Source organism: Chanodichthys erythropterus, chromosome 10 (genome assembly GCF_024489055.1).
Source record: "Chanodichthys erythropterus isolate Z2021 chromosome 10, ASM2448905v1, whole genome shotgun sequence".
NCBI lineage: Eukaryota > Metazoa > Chordata > Actinopteri > Cypriniformes > Xenocyprididae > Chanodichthys > Chanodichthys erythropterus.
This window is the reverse complement of record NC_090230.1, coordinates 2,082,032-2,104,008: the sequence shown is the minus strand read 5'-3', so window position 1 is coordinate 2,104,008 and position 21,977 is coordinate 2,082,032. Positions and strand designations below refer to the sequence as shown.

General features: G+C 41.3%; 2 protein-coding genes across 2 annotated transcripts; both read left to right on the top strand.

Annotated features, from left to right (window-relative positions):
• Nucleotides 1-217: 217 nt before the first annotated feature.
• Nucleotides 218-2,543, top strand: LOC137028998 (receptor-transporting protein 2-like). Its single transcript, XM_067398493.1, has 2 exons — nt 218-622; nt 1,532-2,543. Exons 1-2 carry the CDS (start codon nt 477-479, stop codon nt 1,872-1,874), a joined length of 489 nt encoding a protein of 162 aa, XP_067254594.1. The 5' UTR covers nt 218-476; the 3' UTR covers nt 1,875-2,543.
• A 7,153-nt stretch (nt 2,544-9,696) lies between these two features.
• LOC137028997 (5-hydroxytryptamine receptor 3A-like) lies at nt 9,697-17,141 on the top strand. Its single transcript, XM_067398492.1, has 9 exons — nt 9,697-10,686; nt 11,298-11,470; nt 11,617-11,661; nt 14,283-14,389; nt 14,645-14,814; nt 14,899-15,065; nt 15,302-15,512; nt 15,827-16,018; nt 16,528-17,141. The coding sequence occupies exons 1-9, from the start codon at nt 10,680-10,682 to the stop codon at nt 16,824-16,826; spliced, it is 1,371 nt and encodes a 456-aa protein (XP_067254593.1). The 5' UTR covers nt 9,697-10,679; the 3' UTR covers nt 16,827-17,141.
• Nucleotides 17,142-21,977: the final 4,836 nt, after the last annotated feature.

The window sequence follows — 21,977 nt, the reverse complement described above, 5'->3', positions numbered from 1 at the left end:
ATGCAACAGAGAAGAACAAATGCACACCATATGTAGGCTACGGTGTTGTCCAGTAGGAGGAGGTAAAACAATAACAACCATTTCTTTCTGTAACTTTCTTCACAGTTTCTTGACTGTTCACATTCATTGGACAATTAGTTTCCAACTTATTTTTGCTATTTCAAAAATAACTCATAAAAAGAAAATAATGGGTATTTAAAGTGGTAAACTGGTATAATAAAGTTATTAGATATGGTGTTATAGTTACTGTAGTTAAAGTTGTCCATTATTTTAGGTTAAGTGCATTATAATACAGTTTAATGTTATAGCTAGCTCAAAACATCTTGTAAAGCAATGTTCACTTTTGTGTTGCAGAAAACAGATACTTACTTGATAGTTTCAGTTTCGTTTCTTGTGAAGTGAGAGATAAGCTGCACAGTATATATTTAGTGGGTAATTACAAGGTAACATCATAACAGTGCTGTAAGGACAAAGACATGGCATTAATGTTGTGGGAAAGTTCTTTACAGGCGAAGGCGAGTGAGCTTCACGGGGACACATGGCACATTACAATCAATGAGTCTATTGAGCCACACAAACAAGCTTGTGATTGGCACCAATACATTTCTGGCTCCTTTGCAAGGTAAGAGCACAACTTTACCACAATAAAATATACAGAAAATTCTTTCCAAGATATGTTTTATATTAGGCTTTATGGTGTATGGAGATATTTTGATGATTCCTTTCATTTAAACTCATAATATTGAAAGAATCTAATCCGGATGGATATGTCATGTTTAATGCAATATAAAAATGCACAGTTATCAGTTCTAATTACAATTGCACATATACACATCATGTTCTGTCTTACCAACACATACATTAAGTGGTACATGCACAATGGTAATGATCAGTTGAAGGAGTTTTCATAAGATTTATGTATAATGCCTTATTAAGGCATTAATAATGTATGTTAATGCATTATATCTTTTCATAAATAACTGTAACCAAAGCTAAAATGCATTATAATATTTGCATATTCCTTGTTATATATGTTATATCTTATAACTGGTTGTTTGTCATGTGTTTTAATGCATTATACTTTCTAAAGGCATAATGATTTGCTTTCTAAAACCTAAGTATTATAACTGTGGTTACAATTATTCATTATTCAAATATTAATGAGACCATACAATGCATAATAAAATAAAATATAAATAAAAAAATAATTAATTCATAATTCATAAATTAATTCATAACATAAAGTCATAATTAATGCATTAAAAATAATTTCATAATATATTACACATAAAGACTTTAAGTAAAGTGTTACCAATGTTTTTTTCCATTCTGATGCTTTCTTTTAGTGTGTGTGTGTGTGTGTGTGTGTGTGTGTGTGTGTGTGTGTGTGTGTGTGTGCGCGTGCGCGTGCGCGTGCGCGTGCGTGTGCGTGTAATGGCATAATACATTTTAATATATATATATATATATATATATATATATATAATTAATGAATATAGAAAACTGATCTATTCTCCATTTCAATATGTAGGTTTGAGTGTTCTCTTTGTAGAAGAGCCTGGATGTCTAAAAGAGTGCAGGTGGTGTTCCATTTCCACTTGGACACAGCAAGGAAACAGGGAACCATTAAACTGCGACGCTTCAAACAGATGTGCAGGAGGTGCAATGAAGCTCAGATGGAGAATCCAAATTTTCCAGTGGAAAACATTGATGTGCTGATTGGGAGACTAGTTGAAAAGATCCGTGTGAGATGCTACAAAGAAAACCTGGGTGAAAAGAACAGACCCTCCGTGTTCAATGGCAGAGTTAATGGGCCACATGAAAGTGCTCATTGTGAAGCCTGTCGGCTTGGTGTCTGTAGTCAGGCCAACTGAGATTGATTTCATTTCAAATTTCAAATAATGATGATGTATCCAATGTGGACTAGGTCTTGCATAGACTAGTCTGGTAGTAGTAGGAAGCACTTTCGGAAGCCATTGAGTACTAGTTAGACTTATTCCTGGGTCTTATTCTATTTTAAACTATTTTGAACCTGTTGATTGATGATCTAACAGATCAAATCTGTTGTTGTTTAGACTAGACTAAACAACAACAGATCTGTTGTTGTTTAGACTAAATGTTGTATAATACCCCTAACTGTTAAAATACATTTTAATATTTATATTATAACAATAATATTTAGTATGTATGTAGTTATTGTTACATACATATACAGTTGATTAATAAACATGAATGACATGAACTATTGTTTTTTTAAATTTATTTATTTATTTATTTTTAATGGTAACATAAACCACAGGTACTTGAGTATTGTTTTGAAGAATAACCAATTAGGAGAAATCAGTAGTCGTGAAATCCTAATGTGGACATAAATAAATCTTTTAAAAAAAAAAACCTCCATGTGATATTTTATTTTATTTCATTTCATTTCACACTGTTCCATAATTTGCACCCATGGACCAGCTTTTATCAGTGTGTGCATAAGTGTTATAAATTTTTCAATGATACTTTCTGCAAAGTCACTGAATCATTCATTCACCCGATTTGATCATGACGGTTCATTCAGGACAAAACACCATCTATGTATTGCAGTTGTGGCTTTGTTTGAAACTATTTTCATAGGCAAAGCAAAGTAAGATAGTAAATATTGTGTTCCCTTTCAGTCGGTCACGTTCGACGTACGTCAGTAGTGACCGACGAATTGGGATATCGCTTAGAGAGCCGTATCATCTTCGTGTAAACTAAAACAAGCCAATGGAATTGGCGTGCGATATTTGCATAATGCGCACCGCCCCCGACAGGTGTATATAAATAGGAAGCAGATGCAATCGCACTCTGTCTTTCGCTTCGGAGCCATTCACTGGTGTCCTGTTTTAGAAGACTCCTTTCTTCGTTTGTTTTATTCTAAAACATTGCCTCAGAAGAGGATTTACAGCGAGCTTTCAGTGCTGGTGAAAGGGCACGTTCAGCGAGGTCGCGAGTCTCCGAGGAGCTGAGCTATAAGCTCGAAAACTGCTGTTTTCACAGCAACACAAAGAGCGTGTGCGTGTGTAGCGATTTGGGCCGGTTCCTCGGTGTGTCAGGGAGTGGTGTACCTGACACATCGCGTCGCTCCCTGGGTGCTTCAGCACGAGTGAGTTGACTTCCCCTTCTAAAAGAGCTTTACAGACGAACCCTGACAGTATGTCATTTCGTCTGTGCGTTAATGGGTGCGGTCGTTCCCTGGTCCCTGCTGATGGGCACAATCGTTGCATCTCGTGTTTGGGCATTCTGCACGCTGAAGCAGCTTTTGTGGATGGTTCATGTTCCCATTGCGGGAACATGACTATCGCGATGCTGAGGTCGAGACTCTCCTTCCTGAAGTCTCAGGAAGCGGGGGTCCCCTCTCCTATGCCGCGTACGACCGTTTTTTCCGGCCCCGGGAACCGGAATGACGGTACGGCGCTGTATAGGAAGGGTGACCGGAGGATTACGGTCAGGGCTTCCCCGCCGAGCGGAAACGCTCCTCGGGCCCCTGCCGCCTCATCAGCACCGCAACCCATCGTGCCACCGTTGGTTTCCGCTGGGCCCTCTACGGACTGTCCAGCCGTTACCTTTGGTGTGCCGGCGGCGGATCAGATGTCGATCGCTGCATCGGAAGGTGAGCCTGAGTCCTCGGGGGAGGATTCGGACGCGCTGCCGCCCGGGACGGTAGCGTTGCCCGAGTCGGATCCCGAGCTTACGGCTGTGCTCTCCCGGGCCGCCTTGTGCGTCGGGCTTGAGTGGAACCCTCCACCCTGTCCCGGCCCATCTCGGTTGGACGATTGGTACTTGGCGGGGGGTCACGCTGGTCAAATCCAGCGTCCCCCCCAATGCCTTTCTTCCCGGAAGTACACGATGAGGTGACCAGGTCTTGGCAAGCTCCGCTTGGGGCTCGTACGGGGCCTGGTCCCTCGTCCGCCTTCACCTCCCTGGACGGCGGGCTAGCCAGGGGGTACGCGAAGATCCCGCCAGTCGAGCGGTCTGTTGCGACGCAGTTGTGTCCAACGGCCGCTGGCTGGCGCGGTGAGCCGCGTCTCCCGTCCCAGGCCTGTGAATTCTCAGCCGGTCTGACTGAGAAAGCTTACAGTGCCTGTGGGCAGGCTGCCTCTGCCCTGCACGCGGTGGCCCTTTTGCAGGTCTATCAGGCAAAAGCGCTGTCGCAGATGCCCCAGGAAGGTCCTGACCAACAGCTGCTTGGGGAGCTGCGCGCTGCCACTGACCTTGCCCTCCGGGCAACGAAAGTGACAGCGCGTTCTGTTGGCCAGGCGATGTCTACTCTAGTAGCCCAGCAACGCCACCTCTGGCTGACCTTGGCAGACATGAGGGAGACCGACAAACATCGGTTCCTGGATTCCCCCGTGTCTCCGGTCGGCCTTTTCGGCGACGCGGTGGAGAGCTGTGCCCAACAGTCCTCCGCTGCACAGAAGCAGGCTCAGGCTATCAGACATGTCATGCCACGGCGGTCCGCTGCTGCCTCCACCCAGCCGCCCGTGGCTCAGCCTCAGCCCGCTCGTCGCCGAGGGCGCCCGCCTGCGTCTTCCTCCGCCCCTGCTAAGTTGGCAAAGCAGCAGCCTACACCAGCCAAACAGGAAGACGGCGGTAGATGGACAGCCGCCACAAAATCCCCCCCGGCCCTCCTCCGGGGGTGGGAGAGCAGATGGAATACTCTCCCAAAGGGCAGGAACCTTCCGCTCCAGGTCGCCCGTCTCAGGGCCGAGTTTTCCCCGACCGCTTGCCACCTGGCTGGCAGAGACGGGCTGGGCACCACGTCCGCGCCCGGCACCCTGCCCTTTGGGAGAGTATTCCATCTGCTCTCCCACCCCCGGAGGAGGGCCGGGGGGGATTTTGTGGCGGCTGTCCATCTACCGCCGCTGGCTCTCCGGAGTCCAGCGGTACCCACTTTGCCACAAAAGGAGCAGTTTCCTCAAACTCCAGGTCACAACAGGGGGTGTCTGCCAGTGTGCCAGGCTCCGCCTCGCTGCTGTCAGCTCCCTCCCCATTCGCCAGCAGGTGGCAGTGTGATGGTGCAGACCGCGTCCCGTGCGCCGTCTCCCATGCACACTGCTGCCTCGCAGAGTCTGACCCCACTCCGGGCCGCCCCCAAGCTGTCCGGGTCGGGTCCCTCTCTGCCTTGCTGCCCCACCCCCGGTGCGTCTGTGGTGCCTTTGGTCCTGCTGGCTCAGTGTCTGGAAGCATGGAGCACGCTCCCCAGCCTGTCCAGTTGGCTCATTCGTACTATCAGACTCGGCTATGCGATTCAGTTCGCCCGGCGTCCCCCGGTCTTCAGGGCTGTCCACTTCACTCCGGTGTCGTTGGACAGTGCTCCTGTTCTCCGGGTGGAGATTGCTGTCCTCCTGGCGAAGGGCACAATCAAGCCGGTCCCTCCAGCCGATATGAAGTCGGGGTTTTACAGCCCCTACTTCATTGTACCGTAAGAGGGCGGTGGGCTACGGCCAATCCTGGACCGTCCCCAGGATTGGTTTGCAGCAAAAGACCTGAAGGACGCATACTTTCATGTCTCGATTCTGCCTCGACACAGACCCTTCCTAGGTCGGTCTGCGTTCGAGGGTCGGGCATGTCAGTACAAAGTCCTACCCGACATGGTTGTAGCTCCCAACCGGTTGGGTCTTCAGGTCAACTGGGACAAGAGCAAACTCGCCCCCGGGTAGAGGATCTCTTGTTTCGGTCTCGAGCTAGACTCGGTCGCACGGACTGCGCGTCTCACCGAGGTGCGCGTCCAGTCGGTGTTGAACTGCCTGAGCTCGCTCAAGTGCAGGACAGCGGCTCCACTGAAAGATTTTCAGAGGCTCCTGGGGCATATGGCATCTGCAGCCGCGGTAACGCCGCTCGGATTGCTTCATATGAGACCGCTTCAACACTGGCTCCGCGGCTGGGTCCCGAGATGGGCGTGGCAGTGCGGCACGCTCCGTGTCCCCGTGACACCGAGCTGCCGTCGCACCCTTATCCGGTGGTTGGACCCTTCGTTCCTGTGGGCCGGAGTACCCCTCGAACGAGTGTCCAGGCACGCTGTGGTCTCCACAGATGTCTCTGCCACGGGATGGGGGGCCACGTACAACGGGCATGCAGTGACAGGTCTTTGGACGGGGCCTCAGCTGCATTGGCATACCAATTGCCTCGAGTTGCTAGCGGTTCGTCTTGCGCTGGCCCGCTTCAAGGAGCTGTTGTCAGGCAAGCACGTTCTAGTCCGCTCACTAAGCATTGCGGCCGTTGCGTACACCTACCGTCAAGGTGGTCTACGCTTCCGTCGCATGTTGCAACTCGCCCGCCATCTCTTGTTGTGGAGTCAGAAGGATCTGAGGTCCCTTCGGGCCACTCGTGTCTCAGGTGTGCTCAACCGTGCAGCCGACGAGCTGTCACGGCAGCATCTACTTGCGGGCGAGTGGCGGCTCCACCCCAGGCGGTCCAGCTGATTTGGCAGCGGTTCGGCGAGGCCCAGGTAGTCCTGTTTGCCTCCCCGGAAACTGCCCTCCGCCAGTGGTTTTATTCCCTGACCGGCGGCACGCTCGGCACGGATGCCCTGGCACACAGCTGGCCCCCGGGTCTGCGCAAACATGCGCTTCCCCCAGTGAGCCTTCTCGCACTATTCATGTGCAAGGTCAGGGAGGACGGGGAGCAGGTTCTGTTAGTGGCTCCGTACTGGCCCACTCGGACCTGATTCTCAGACCTCATTCTCCTCGTGACAGCACCTCCCTGGCCGATTCCTCTGAGGAAGGACACCCTGACTCAGAGACGGGGCACCCTGTGGCACCCGCCTCCCGATCTGTGGAACCTCCACGTGTGGTCCCTGGACGGGATGCGGAGGTTCTGAGTGATCTCCCGCAAGCGGTCGTAGACACCATCACTTCCGCTAGAGCTCCTTCCACTAGGAATCTCTACGCGCTGAAGTGGAACCTGTTCGTCGAATGGTGCGCCTCTCGCCGAGAGGACCCCCGATCATGTTCGGTCGGATCCGTGCTTTCCTTTCTGCAAGATGGGTTGGAGCGAAGGCTGTCTCCCTCCACCCTCAAGGTGTATGTTGCCGCCATTGCCGCACATCACCATGCAGTTGAGGGTAAGTCCCTGGGGAAACACGATCTGATCGTCAGATTCCTGAGGGGGGCCAGGAGACTGAATCCTCCTCGCCCTTCCTCCGTACCCTCTTGGGATTTGACCCTGGTTCTCACAGCTCTCCGGGGTCATCCCTTCGAACCTTTGCAATCAGTCGACCTGAAACTAATGTCTCTTAAGACGGTTCTTCTGGTTGCATTGGCTTCCCTGAAGAGGGTAGGGGATCTGCATGCATTTTCGGTCGACGAAACGTGCCTAGAATTCGGGCCCGGTGCTTCTCACGTCATCCTGAGACCCCGGCCTGGATACGTGCCCAAGGTTCCTACCACTCCCTTCAGAGATCAGGTAGTGAACCTGCAAGCGCTGCCCTCGGAGGAGGCAGACCCAGCCCTAGCTTTGCTCTGTCCCGTCCGCGCTCTGCGCGTTTACGTGGACAGAACGCGAAGCTTCAGGACCTCAGATCAGCTCTTCATCTGTTACGGAGGCCAGCAGAAGGGAAAGGCTGTCTCCAAGCAGAGGATGGCCCACTGGATAGTGGATGCCATCGCCTTGGCGTACGAATCCCAGGGCGTGCCTTGCCCGCTCGGGTTGAGAGCCCACTCCACCAGAGGGGTGGCCTCTTCCTGGGCGCTGGCTCATGGCGCCTCGCTGACAGATATCTGTAGAGCTGTGGGCTGGGCGACACCTAACACGTTCGCTAGGTTTTATAGCCTACGTGTAGAGCCGGTATCCTCGCGTGTACTCGCATCCACTAGTCGGTAGACGTGTTGTACCCACTCTAAGTGTCGGCTTGCAATGCCATTCCCGCCACTGGCCGGATACGTGCATACTTTCACTCCAGTCGTGTTCCCCGCTTGGTGAACCCTGTCGAGTTCCTCCGCCTCCCCCTTCGGCTCGGACATTGCGGAGTGTCTGATGCCAGGCCTACATCCGTCACTGACGCTGTCTGTTGGCTGGGGCCCATATGTCGTGACCCCTCTACGTGAGCGGTCCCATATGTGTATTTTCCACGGTTTAAAACTCCCTACGGGCCGAGTCCGTGTCTTTCCCTTAGCAGAGCCAGCTCTGCTGTCACCTGTCAGATGAGTCTCCCCCTAACCAGGTGGAGCCATCCCAGGGACTCCATATGCGTACTGCCCCTCCGGGCCAGTCCATATGTGCATTCCCACGTAAACTCCTCCCCCATTGGGTAGGTAGTGGTTTCCGCAGCGTCCCTTACGGGTTCGCTTCCCCAGTGTGTCTAGTTTACTTAGTGGGTAGTGGTTAGACAGCAGTAGACTCTCTCGGTGTAAGCTCGCCCCCTTCACCGCCAGCCGGTGCTATGGGCGGCTGAGCTTGTGCTGGGCACTGGAAGGGGTTTCGTAACTGTGGCGCTTTAGTTGGGATCCCAATTCGTCGGTCACTACTGACGTACGTCGAACGTGACCGACTGAAAGGGAACGTCTCGGTTACGTATGTAACCCTCGTTCCCTGAAGGAGGGAACGGAGACGTACGTCCCGTCGCCACAGTTTCTGTACCCTCGCTGTAGTGCGGACACCAGTTGTCTCCTCAGCGAAAAACAGAGTGCGATTGCATCTGCTTCCTATTTATATACACCTGTCGGGGGCGGTGCGCATTATGCAAATATCGCACGCCAATTCCATTGGCTTGTTTTAGTTTACACGAAGATGATAGGGCTCTCTAAGCGATATCCCAATTCGTCGGTCACTACTGACGTACGTCTCCGTTCCCTCCTTCAGGGAACGAGGGTTACATACGTAACCGAGACGTTTTAATGTCAGTTACTCAACATTAACTGATTGGTCAAGACTTCTGAACATCAGCGTCATGCCATGCATTCCATAAGATAAGATAATTTACAATATTAGTTAAAGTTATGGTAATTAAAAATGAGAGAAATATCAGTATCAGAATGCTCTTTATTCGCCAAGTGTGCCCAAGAACACAAGGAATTTGATATGGTTTCCAGTACAATAGAATAGAGAAAGAATAAAATATGTGGAATTTAAGAAAAGTAATATACATTTACATGGTAAGTAGAAGGCCTATACACACACACACACACACACACACACACACATATATATATATATATATATATATATATATATATATATATATATATATATATATATATATATCAGGAAAGTGAGTACACCCCTCACATTTCAGCAACCATTTTATTATATATTCTCAAGAGACAATACAAAAGAAATGAAAATTGGATATACTTTAGAGTAGACAATGTGCAGCTTGTAGACAATTCATGCTCTTGGACAGGTTGTCTTCAGCAAACTGTTTGTGGGCTTTCTTGTGAGCAAGCTTCAGAAGAGGCTTCCTTCAGGGATGACTGCCATGCAAACTGACTTGTTGCAGTGTTTGGCGTATAATCTGAGCACTGATAAGCTAACCTTCTGCTTCTGCAACCTCTAAAGCAATGCACAGGAAATCTATACTGCTATACAACCAGCACATTGACTACTCTAAAATATATCCAAGTTTCATTTCTATAGTATTGTCCCTTGAGAAGATATACTAAAATGGTTGCTGAAATGTGAGGGGTGTACTCACATTTGTGAGATACTGTATATATACAGTCAAACCAAAATTTATTCAGATACTTTGAACATTTCATTCATTAAACTATAGTGAATAAACTCTATTTAAAAAATGGTAATAAAATATGGCAAGATCTCAGAGTTAAACTGGGTCAGAAAAAAAAAAATCTTAATTATGTCAGAGAACACTTGAGCAAAACATGGTCAAGAATTTTTGGGTATAATATGTCACAGTTTACTTTATTTTGCTCTCCTCACTTACATAAATGAAGTATAGTGTCCTGCACCCACTGGTAAAAATATATAAAAAATGTCAGAATAATTTTTGGTTTGACGTATGTATGCCATTTATTGGAGCCATTTTTACAAGAAAGTACCCACCTGTTCCTGCCGCAATATTAAGATGATTTATTCATTACTGATGAATTTTGCTCTTTATTGATGAACTAATATTCTTAGCAATATCTTAATCTTTGCCATTTACTGACTATACAAATTCATTGCAGCCCTACATGCTGTATGTAAAAAAGCATGCAACCACAGACACCACCATATTTTTACTGTGGGTTTTACATCAGACATATTGTGCTTTGCATGTTGTTGCTTTTGTATCCTGGGATTATGAAATAAATGAAAATAATGTGGTGGGGGGAAAAAGTCTGTTGGTTTTAGTTTACCTAAACAAATCATTTTTGGAGTATATAGTTTTGTCTGATAGTACATTTCAATCATCAAAGTGATCATGAACTGTGAGGTAAAAGCTTAAATATATTTTAGAACATTCTTTCTGTAATCTGCCGTCTCATTCTTCAGCTGATGGCTGTAGTTTTGCTTTCAAGACCACAGGTAAGGCATAGTCATGAAATAGTAATGCAATAGCTTTGAGGTAAAGTTGTCATTGTTTAGTGTTGTTGTAGCGATTTACTGGTTTATTAAATTGTATATTGCAGTGTCTGATAACATTATCATTACAGGCTGCTGGATTCACAGTCAGTCCTCCACAGTTACGGCTCATTATCTGCTGTCTCATTATGCTGTGTAAGAAGAAAATAGATTTTCAGTACAAATTTCGATACATAGTTCATAGACTCTATATGTAAAAACAACAATCAACAACCAACAATCATTTGTATGTATTCAATATTACAGTAGTACATTGTAATTTGATTCATGACTTTTTTTGGTTTTATTTGTAATAATAATGTTATGAATGAATGAATAAATAAATAAATAATGGAAATATTTTAAAGTGTTAAATAATACGAGGCCCAGCACATGACATGCGGACAAAAAAAATACATATATACACTGTTCCCATAAATAAATATTAATATTAATTCATATTGATATTGCTATTAATATTATTATTAATATTGTGCATACAAATTAATTAAAACGGATCAGTAAAACGTGCTGACATATTAGTAAGTCGTGGAAAAGAGTCGGTAATTTGTGGCCACAATATACATGTTTTTTTTCCCCCACATCATGTGCAGGGGTCTGCAAAAAAAAAAAAAAAAGAAAAAAGAAAGAAAGAAGGAAAAAAGAATAATCTATCTTTCATCAACAGCTCAGGTTCTCTTTGAACAGAACCTGACAATACAACAGACAAGCTTTTTAATATTTAATTTGCAATTTTATTCTTCCAGCTCTACTAATAAAATCCACAGAGACTATTAACTGCTCCGAACCCACTACAGATGCTCTAATAACAGCCCTGAAGGAGAACATCTTTGGCAAAACTGAAATAAGGCCAGTTATTAACCTGAAAACTCCCACAAACATCAGTGTGAGCTTCACTCTGTATGGAGTTTTAGATGTGGTAAGTTCTGATCATTCCAACAATTATGGCCACACAAAATCTGTAGCCTATTCAATACATTAGAAACTTCTCAACCATTTGCAGACAAGATGCTAGCAGCTTTGTTGTGACATGACAAATTATTATTATTTTTTTTTTTCTTTCAGGATGAAAAAGCACAGAAACTTAACACATTCCTCTGGTTGAATTTGGTAAGTTTTATTGCAACAAGGTCTGATTTACTTTATAAACTTTAAAACAAATAAAACTAATTAATTTAGCAGATGCTTTTTATAACACTTTACAATAAGGGTACAATACTAATAGGCCTACCTGAATTAACACTTAATTCAACATGAACTAATGTTTAATAAAGGGACTAATCACGAACCAATGAAGAGCTATCCTTAACTACGACTGGAGTCATATGGATTCCTGCATGAATAACGGCAGCCCTAAAGGGTTAGTTTATCCAAAAATGAAAATTCTGTCATTAATTACTCACCCTCATGTTGTTATAAACTTGTAAGACCTTCGTTCATCTTCGGAACACAAATTAAGATATTTTTAAGATATATTATGATATTAAATCCGAGAGCTCTCTGACCCCTCCATAGACTGCGATTTAATTACCACTTTCAAGGCCCAGAAAGGTAGTAAAGACGTCATTAAAATAGTCCATGTGACTACGGTGGTTCAGCCTTAATTTTATGTGAAGAGAATACTTTTTGTGCGGAAAAACAAAACTAAAATAACAACTTTATTCAACAATTTCTTATATTTCATGTCATTCTCCTGCACTGTTTATGTTTGAGACAGTGCAGCGCTTCCAGGTTTTACATCAGAACGCCAACTCAGTATGTCTCAACTAATACTTTGATGGGGCTTTCACATTGGGCATGTTTGCTTTGGCCCAAATCAGAGCGCGATTGTTCGCAGTACCCCCCGCAGCATTGGTCTGGTTTCACACTTAACTTGATTCTACCATTGATTCTAACCACCATAGGCAATGGACAAAGGCCTCAACAGTCTAACAGCGCTTGTGAATGTCAAAATAATGGCCAATCAGATCAAAGAAAGCGGGGCTTACTATTCACTGAAGACGAGTGTGAATTCCAACACCACGCTTTTAGTTTTTATAGTGAAAGTGTGTGCGTGGTAAGATATAAGAAACTAAACATTTAAAGGAACAATCCACTTTTTTTGAAAATAGGCTCATTTTCCAACTCCCCTAGAGTTAAACAGTTGAGTTTTACCGTTTTCGAATCCATTCAGCCGATCTCCGGTTCTGGCGGTACCACTTTTAGCATAGCTTAGCATAGTTCATTGAATCTGATTAGACCGTTAGCATCGCGCTTAAAAATGACCAAAGAGTTTTGATATTTTTCCTATTTAATACTTGACTCTTCTGTGATTATTACGCTGGAATGAGAGTATAGTTCCTAGCCATATCAGCCTAGAAAATCGCAACTTTTCATTTTTCGCCGGTCTTAGTACACGATGTAACTACAGAAGAGTCAAGTTTTAAATAGGAAAAATATCAAAACTCTTTGGTCATTTTTAAGTGCAATGCTAACGGTCTAATCAGATTCAATGAACTATGCTAAGCTATGCTAAAAGTGGTACCGCCAGACCCGGAGATCAGCTGAATGGATTCGAAAACGGTAAAACTCAACTGTTTAACTCTAGGGGAGTTGGAAAATGAGCCTATTTTCAAAAAAAGTGGAGTGTTCCTTTAATATTTGACACTACGATGGATATGTTTAATGACCCACAGTAACATACAGTGAGGCAAACTACTCAACGTTGTAATGTAATTTCACCATTTTGAATTTAAAATATGCTATAATTTATGATGATGTCAATAATAACTGAATGCAATGAGACAATTTTTACATTTTTCATTTTTACATTTTTTCTACTCTCTTGAGTAGGTACTTGTTATGAAAAAGTAATTACTTCACAACCGCTGAAAAAGTATGTTCTATATAGTATGAATGTGTATAGTATGAATGTAATCTGGACATACTACATTCACCATTGTCCTTATCACGTGACCTACCAGCGTCAGTTACATCACTTCACTGCCATTCACAAATCCTCTCCCATGGCCTACACTTCAGAATCTCGGCAGCAAATGTAGGTACTTTCTGCCTACACTTTTGTGAATACTGTGAATTCGGACATACTGCTTTTGTCAAATACTGCTTTTCGCCTACTATACAGTAGAGAAATATGCGATTTTGGATGCAACCATGGTTATGGCCTTGCCCTGGTGCACCTGTGTTCTTCTTATATCATCATAAATGTGCATGCCACATGATAAAGAACAGAACGAAGTCAATATATATATATATATATATATATATATATATATATATATATATATATATATATATATATATATATATATATATATATTATTTTTTATTTATTTTATTTGTTGCTTTGAATCAGTTTGAATCAGTTTGAGTGCAAACAAAAACAGACCACCTCCTTAAGGCAGTCTCTTGTTCGGTACCCGGGTTCGCATTAGTACTACAGTTTTCATATAAGCAATTTTTCATTCAAACCGTGCCCCGTTTCAAACTAAACTTCCAGTGTGAAAGCACCCTTAGTTAAAAAGTAGGTGCTATGTTACTTATGCTCAACAGAATGCAGGGGGCTATCAAAATAAAGTTTAACCTTAACAGTTTGCCTATTAAATTAATGAATTAAATGACATTGGCAATTCATTAAAATGTATTAATATTTGCATTTGACAGAATTATTTATTTATTTATTTATTTATTTAAATCCAAAGTGCATAATACTGATACTTTGTGTTTTGAAGTACTGGAATATTGAAGGTTTGAGTTGGGATCCTGTTGAATGTGGGACAGATAGAATCTCACTGCCAAGAAAACAACTGTGGAGGCCTGATATTGTTATTAAGGAATTGTGAGTTCTACAGCATCCGTATTTCTAAATTCTGTGATCAGCTGACCACTATCCACTTTTAATTTATATATTGCATGTGATGCTGCAGTCATTACCCCAAATCTCATAAAATGTTGCCAGCCCTCTAGGTGCTAGACTTTTTGTGGCTTAAAGCTGATTTGGATTACAATTTTTTAAATAACAACAATAATAATAATAATAAAGCTTTGCTTGGACAATTCCCGTCCCTAATATATACCCCTTTTTACTTTGAAGCATTGATGAAAATAAAGTCCCAGACACATATTACGTCTATGTCGAAAATACTGGTAAGGTAACAGACGATCTTCCATATCATGTCATCAGTTCCTGTAACCTGGACATCTACACCTTTCCATTCGATATTCAGAACTGTTCATTCACCTTTAATTCATACCAGCACACCAGTAAGTTGGCTTGACTGAAGAGTAAATTATCACTTATTAACTTTGTGTGACCCCATTAACTCATTTGTTTGGTCTTTTCTGCAGTGCTGGATGTTCAGTTGTCCATTGGTATACCGGTGGAGGAATCATTCAAATATTCTCTTGAAGTGATGGCAACTAAAGGAGAGTGGGAGCTGGTCGAAATGCTTGCTGAAAAACCTACAATACCTTCCCAGGAAATGAATAACTCACGGGACGCACTTACTTACTATGTATTACAATTTTAAAACATTTTTTTTTTTAAATCTTAGCTTTAAACAAGAAAATTAAGCTTATCAAGACCAACATACTCTCATGGCATTTGCTCCCTGAAGTTAAAGAATATAATAAGCTTAAATAGGATAGTAATATGTTTTCTTTAGCTGTCAAATTAACCTTTGTTGGTATTTTGATTAAATGAATCAGCATTCTAACTGAAGTTGGTTAAATTACTTTTGTCCTTCATTAGATTGTCCTCAGGCGACGGGCAACGCTATATGTGGTGAACCTCCTGATTCCCAGCTGTTTCCTCATTACTGTAGATCTATTCAGCTTTCTTCTACCACCTCAGAATGTGGATCGTTCTGCCTTCAAAATGACCCTCATCTTGGGTTACACTGTGTTCCTGCTGCTAATGAACGACCTGCTGCCCGTCACAGGAAACACCTTACCTCTCATAAGTTCGTATAGGAGTTTTGTTGTAGCATTACACTTTGTCATAACCAGGCATGTGACAATCTTCCAGAGTCAATTCCTTATTCTGTCTTTGCTAAAAGCAAAATGCACCAGTGAAGTAATAATAATAATTATTTTATTTTATATAGGACCTTTCTGTAAACTTAATGTGACAAATTGTCTTATCACTTATCGCACTAACTGCTGGTTATGACGATTTTAAAGCACCTCATTTTCTCTCTTGCCAACTTAATATTGTAAAAGTTTAGCTAATTTTTAAGACATTGCATTATCTATCTTTTATATTCTCTCTTTCCAGATGCATTTTTCTCTCTCTGTTTGGCACTGATGGTGGCCAGTCTTCTGGAGACAATTCTTATCATAAATATTCAGTGTGGCTCCAATCACTATGGACCGTTACCTCAGTGGGCCAAGGTGTTTTTCCTCAACTACCTAGCTAAACTTGTTTTTTTAAGCAAGAAACCCAGTGACCAAAAATGTGATGCTGAAGGTGAGTCTTACCATGCAAATCCAATAACGCAATCTTTTGTCTTGAATCACCTATTGTACTTTGCAATAATGAATTGCTGAATGTATATTGCAGCAAATTAGCTAAAAAAGAGGAAATATTCATAATTAATCACAACTTGTTATAATTATATAAATATTCAGATCAATTAATAGAATTAACTTGATGTAGCAAAATTAATATTAAAATCAGTTAACCTGTATATCCAGTGAACACTCAGTTTTGATTGTCTATCAACTCTCAGAAAAGATATTACTGTGTACAGTGCTCAGATCATGTAGCAAGATCAGGAATCATTAAATTGACTTTGCTGCAAGCAGAGAATCAGAAACAAATACTTATATGTATTGTGCACACTATTTGCACTAAGTATAAATAACTATCAACTAACAACTATATACACTTAGTGCTAAGAAAATACTGCTATTTTCACTTAGTGCAAATAGCATCTGCCAATAGATTGTTACATTATTATTCTCTTGTCCCTGTAGAGCACAGAACTGAGACCAAACACTGTGATTCTGTAATTGAAAGCCCTCAGAGCGAAGCAGTCCATAATACACCTCCTACTCTCCAGGAACTGAGAAATATAAGCCACGAGTTACTATCCATCCGTCAGCAGGTCAATCAACATTTTAATACTGATGAGAGTGCAGATCAGTGGGTGAATTTGGGTCAAGTCATTGACAGATTGCTTTTTGGGCTGTATTTGATCTTTCTCTCAGTGAGTTTTGTCACTATTGTTGTTTTTTGGCTGTACTGGTACAACAAAACTGCATTTTTGATATAGTATAAATAACCTACTGAAATGATATGGGAATAAGTGTTGTTGAGTGTACATGATTACTGAACCTGTAACATTGTCATTTATTAAATCTAATGAAATGTGAATAGTGATTTTTTTTATTATTATTATTATTTTTATTTATTTATTTATTTTGCAAAAGTTCTTAAATTGAATAAAAAATTGTTTTCAAATTAAAATATTGTATAATTTTACTGTTGCTGTCTACCCACTAACCTACATAGGACAAGGATTGATGGGTGTTACCATGTTTCTTCTAAACGTTTTGTCCATTGTGTTTTTCCCCTCTTGAAAAATAAAAATCTTTTATTTTTATTTATTTATTTATTTATTTATTTTTTGTTTATTATGCAAACAGAAAATTACAATATTTACAGTTGAGACATTAAATGCAAAATACAAATACATGTACAATAAAACAATACATAACAGACAGATTTATGTGTGTGTGTGTGTGTGTGTGTGTGTGTGTGTGTGTGTGTGTGTGTGTGTGTGTGTGTGTGTGTGTGTGTGTGTGTGTGTGTGTGTGTGTGTGTGTGTGTGTGTGTGCATAAGTAATTGTAACTGGGTGAGGGAATGGAAATATATAAAGGAGCATGTAGGGAAGTACAACAGACATAACATTATAATGAGAAGATAAAAAAAAGGGAAAATATCAGTAAAATGATACTACTACTAATAATATTAATAATAAAAAAATATATATAATAATTTTAATGACAATAATGATGATAATAACAATAATATTACAAGAAAACTAGAGAATGGAAGATGAGGAGGGTGACAAAAACATTAGTATTAATAGCAATGATAATAATAATAAATTCAAATTGTAATAGCAATAGCAGTAATGACAAACATATTAACCAATATACTAATTTCATCAGGAGTGAGGGGGAGGTTAAAGGATCAGGAGGAGGACCAAATAAAAATAATAGTACTTGGAATAGCAATGATAATAGTAACTCTAATAATAAAAGTAATAATGATCATAATAATAACAACAATAATGATAATAATGGTAATATTGATACAGTTATTAGTAATAATGATAATAGTAGTGGTTATAATAGCAATGATAATAATAAATAATAATAATAATAATAATAATAAGAGAGCTATTAATGATAAAGTATTGTAAAGCTGCCTCTGAACCCCCTCATTGCCATGGCATAGGATAGACCCCTGCCAACATATTGCAATGGGGTATCAAGGTGAGGCGGTACGGAGGCCCGGGCCCCAGGGTCCCCACACCCATCACCGGCCGTCCCGCACATGCCACGTTTACCCTGTCTTTGTTTTTTGTTTTTTATATATATATATATATAGATATATATATATATATATATATATATATATATATATATATATATATATATATAATAAATATGGCTGCTTTTGTTGCTATACTTGTGATAGGCATATATTCATGTCAACTAGTGTGTAATGCATTAAAAAAGCATGGCGTGCAGCATGGAGCCAGCCCAGTGCAATGCCCAGGCCGCCACGCACACGCCACACTTACCCTATGTGTTTTTTGTTTTTTTTTGTAACATGTTTTAAGCTCCAAATGAATGAGTGTGTGCATCTTAATTAATATGTGCATTAAAATAGCGAGACATGTGCCAAACCAGCCGGAGACAATAAATCCCAGGTGAAGGTACAAGCCGGGGAGTGAAAGCCCAAGGCCCCCGAACCCACCACACCCACCCACCCCCAACTAATCAGAACCTCACATGGCAGGGATTAGCATGCCATAGCATGCCAGGGTCCAGAAGCAGAGAAAGGAAGGGATAGAGAAAGATAGAGAGAGAGAGAGAGAGAGAGAGAGAGAGAGAGAGAGAGAGAGAGAGAGATTTAAATGTAATCTTAAAAGTATTTCATTTATATTTGATATTAGAAAGTGTTCATACCTCTTCCTGACCCCCCCTCCCCCATGCGTGAATATTTATGGTGTAACATTGAGGATGGCTTCAGACAAAGAAGGTCAGTGGATTCATGACTGTATGAAGTTTAAGAGAGATGACCAAGAAGGATGTAATTCTGATGTATTATTTTGAGTGGAGGTAGACAAGTTTTCCATGGAGATGTATTCTATTAGTAAATTTTTCAAAGTTGTAATGTGTATGGAGTTCCTTGATTTCCAGTTCATGAGGATAGTTTTCTTGGCAATAGTTAGAGCCACTAGGAGTAATTGACTGTTTGTACTGCTTAAATTGATTATGGATATATCACCTAATATACAGAGGGAGGGAGACAGCGGGATGTGACATCTCATGATTTTGGACAGTGAGTCAGTAACATTTTCCCAGAGTTTTTTAACCGAAGTGCAGTCCCAAATAGCGTGTAAATAGGTGTCTGGGGTGTTTTGTGTGCAATGTGAGCATGTTTCTGAAGTAAAACCCATTTTAAATAATTTCTGTCCAGTAAGATGAGATCTATGAAGTACTTTATACTGTATAAGTTGCAAATTGGCGTTTTTTGTCATGATATTTTTGCAGATTTTATTTTGCAAATAAAAATCTTTTAATATCATATATGAGGAAGTGATCTTTATTTCAGTCAACAAGAAAAAAAATGTAGGGCTGGTAATTTGATGTTATCTATCAGAAGTTGACTCAATTTTGAACAGTTTGAGTAATATACGTGAATATGTAGGGTTTTTTTTATATCAGGAAAAGGAAACTTGCTTCAGAGGAGGAGCAAAATATTTAGACACATTTCTAGTTATTTTACAATTAATTATTTATTAATTTATACTTTATATTCATGCACAATAAGATTTGAAACAATAACTACAAACCTAAATATATTATGTTTTAATTTCATGTTGACATTATCTGTACTTCTGTAACATGTTGTCCAGCAGGGGTGAAAAATAACTTTCAGTTGCATTTCTGTGATTTGTGCTAGTGCTTTGTGCTTTGTGTCCCTGCTAGTTTCAGTTTTGTTTCTGTAAGGATGAAAAGGCAAGGCAAGGCAATTTTATTTGTATAGCGTATTTCATACACAACGGTAATTCAAAGTGCTTTACATAAAGAAGATTAATAAAATATGGATGGAAGAGCTAGGAAGTCTCAGGGAGTTTTTGTTGTTGTTGTTGTCCGTCAGAGTGGATCTATACGGATCTATCCATCAGACCAGATCTAAATGGATCTGCCTCACACAACAGGACTGCTACCTGTGTTAAGGCACTTCAAACTGATAAACAAAGTTTCAGTCTCCCCTTTTGCCAAGACACCTCAAACTGCACCACACAGCCCTAATCCCCCTTCCGGAGATATCTATGCAACGCGGTTCAAATTTCCCCTTTGGAGAGTGTCCTGACTGTAATCCAGAGATAACTTAACCATGCACCACAGCTCAAATATCCCCATGGTTTGTCCCCTTATACAAATTGACCAAATTTTAACCTAATCACAAATGCTTTTTTCCTAATTCTCCCAGCTCTTTCAACCAGACAGCAATATTTCAAATGCATTAAAAGTATAGTAGAAATAACAAGATGATACATAAAATATATAAAATACATTAAAAATGAAATAAAAACAGGAAAATGAATTAAAAGAATAAAAAGATATTACATATAAAATAAAATGCAAACAGTTCGGACATAGCACAGTTCTCAATCAGCAAATGCATAGATAAAAAGTTTTGAGTCTGGATTTGAATGTGGCTACAGTTGGAGCACACCTGATCTCTTCTGGAAGCTGGTTCCAGCTGCGGCTGGTATAACAGCTAAAAGCAGACTCTCCTTGCTTTGAGTGAACCCTTGGTATTTCTAAATGACTTGATCCTGATGATCTGAGTGATCTGTTTATATTCTATGAGCATATCTGCAATGTATTGAGGTCCTAGGCCACTGGGTGATTTATAAACAAGTAACAGTACTTTAAAATCAATTCTAAATGCAACTGGAAGCCAGTGCAAGGACCTGAGGACTGGTGTGATGTGTTCATGTTATCTGGTTCTGCTCAGAATCCTGGCAGCAGCATTCTGTACGAGCTGCAGCTGTCTTATGGACTTTTTGGGAAGACCAGTGAGGAGCCCATTACAATAATCCACCATGCTGGTGATGAAAGCATTACCAAGTTTCTCTAAATCTTGACTGGAGATAAAGCCTCTAATTCTTGCAATATTTTTGAAATGATAATATGCTGATTTAGTAACTGTCTTTATATGTCTACTGAAACTCAGGTCTGACTCCAAAATCACACCAAGATTCCTGACTTGATTTTTAGTTGTTTGACCCCTAGAGCAGTGGTTTTCAAACCCTGGGTCGTGACCCTCGGGTGGGTCGCGAGAATTAAAAAATGGCCAGTGATTTTTCTTTTTTTTTTACTAAAATAATTAATTCCGTTTTCTAATCATAATAATATTAATAATAATAACTTTGAATAGAAGTACACTGAAAAATCATTCAAATACATGCAAAATAAAAAAATAAAAAAATGATGATGATGCAACATCTTAGGTAGCGTGACATTAGTAGCCCGTGTTTAATTTATTTTATGCTGAACATGAGCAAGCCAAAGTCAAAAAGCATTTATGATTTTTTCACAAGAAAAAGAGACAGAGACCCCTTTAAATGAAGCAGCAGAAAACACAGCCAGTCGTCAAACCCTGCCGCAAACAGCGGAGATCAGCAGGGAAGATAACGAAGGCGATGCATGTGAACAGAGTAGCAGTACTTGCCCAGCAAAGAAAAAGCAGAAATCCGGAGTAAGGCCATATAAAGATGATTTTTTTGAAGTTTGGGTTTGTCAACTGTTTGGACGCACTCCGTGCTACAATACCAATGTGCGTAATATGCGGTGAAAAGTTGGCAAATGAACGTTTGAAACCAGCAAAGTTGGAAAGACATTTAAGTACACGCCATGCAGATCTTGCGGACAAACCATTATCTTTTTTTCAGAGGAAGTGTCAAGAAATTAAGTCATCAGCTCAGTTACTCAGCAGAAGTGTGACATACAATGACAAATTGCACTTATAAAGTTTCATATCGTGTTGCCAAAGAAAAAGCGCCACACACAATTGCAGAGCGATTAATATTGCCTGCTGCACTAGACATAGTTAATACAGTTCTGGATGAAAAGGCATCTGAAAAGCTAAAACTAATTCCTCTTAGTGACAATA

Excerpts from the sequence above, each read along its gene's own strand:
- LOC137028997 (XM_067398492.1), top strand. Across the intron at positions 14,390-14,644 it reads GATATTGTTATTAAGGAATT|CATTGATGAAAATAAAGTCC; the intron begins GTGAGTTCTACA and ends TTTACTTTGAAG. Across the intron at positions 15,513-15,826 it reads AAACACCTTACCTCTCATAA|ATGCATTTTTCTCTCTCTGT; the intron begins GTTCGTATAGGA and ends CTCTCTTTCCAG.
- LOC137028998 (XM_067398493.1), top strand. The coding sequence starts at position 477 with ATGGCATTAATGTTGTGGGAAAGTTCTTTACAGGCGAAGGCGAGTGAG. Across the intron at positions 623-1,531 it reads ATTTCTGGCTCCTTTGCAAG|GTTTGAGTGTTCTCTTTGTA; the intron begins GTAAGAGCACAA and ends TTCAATATGTAG.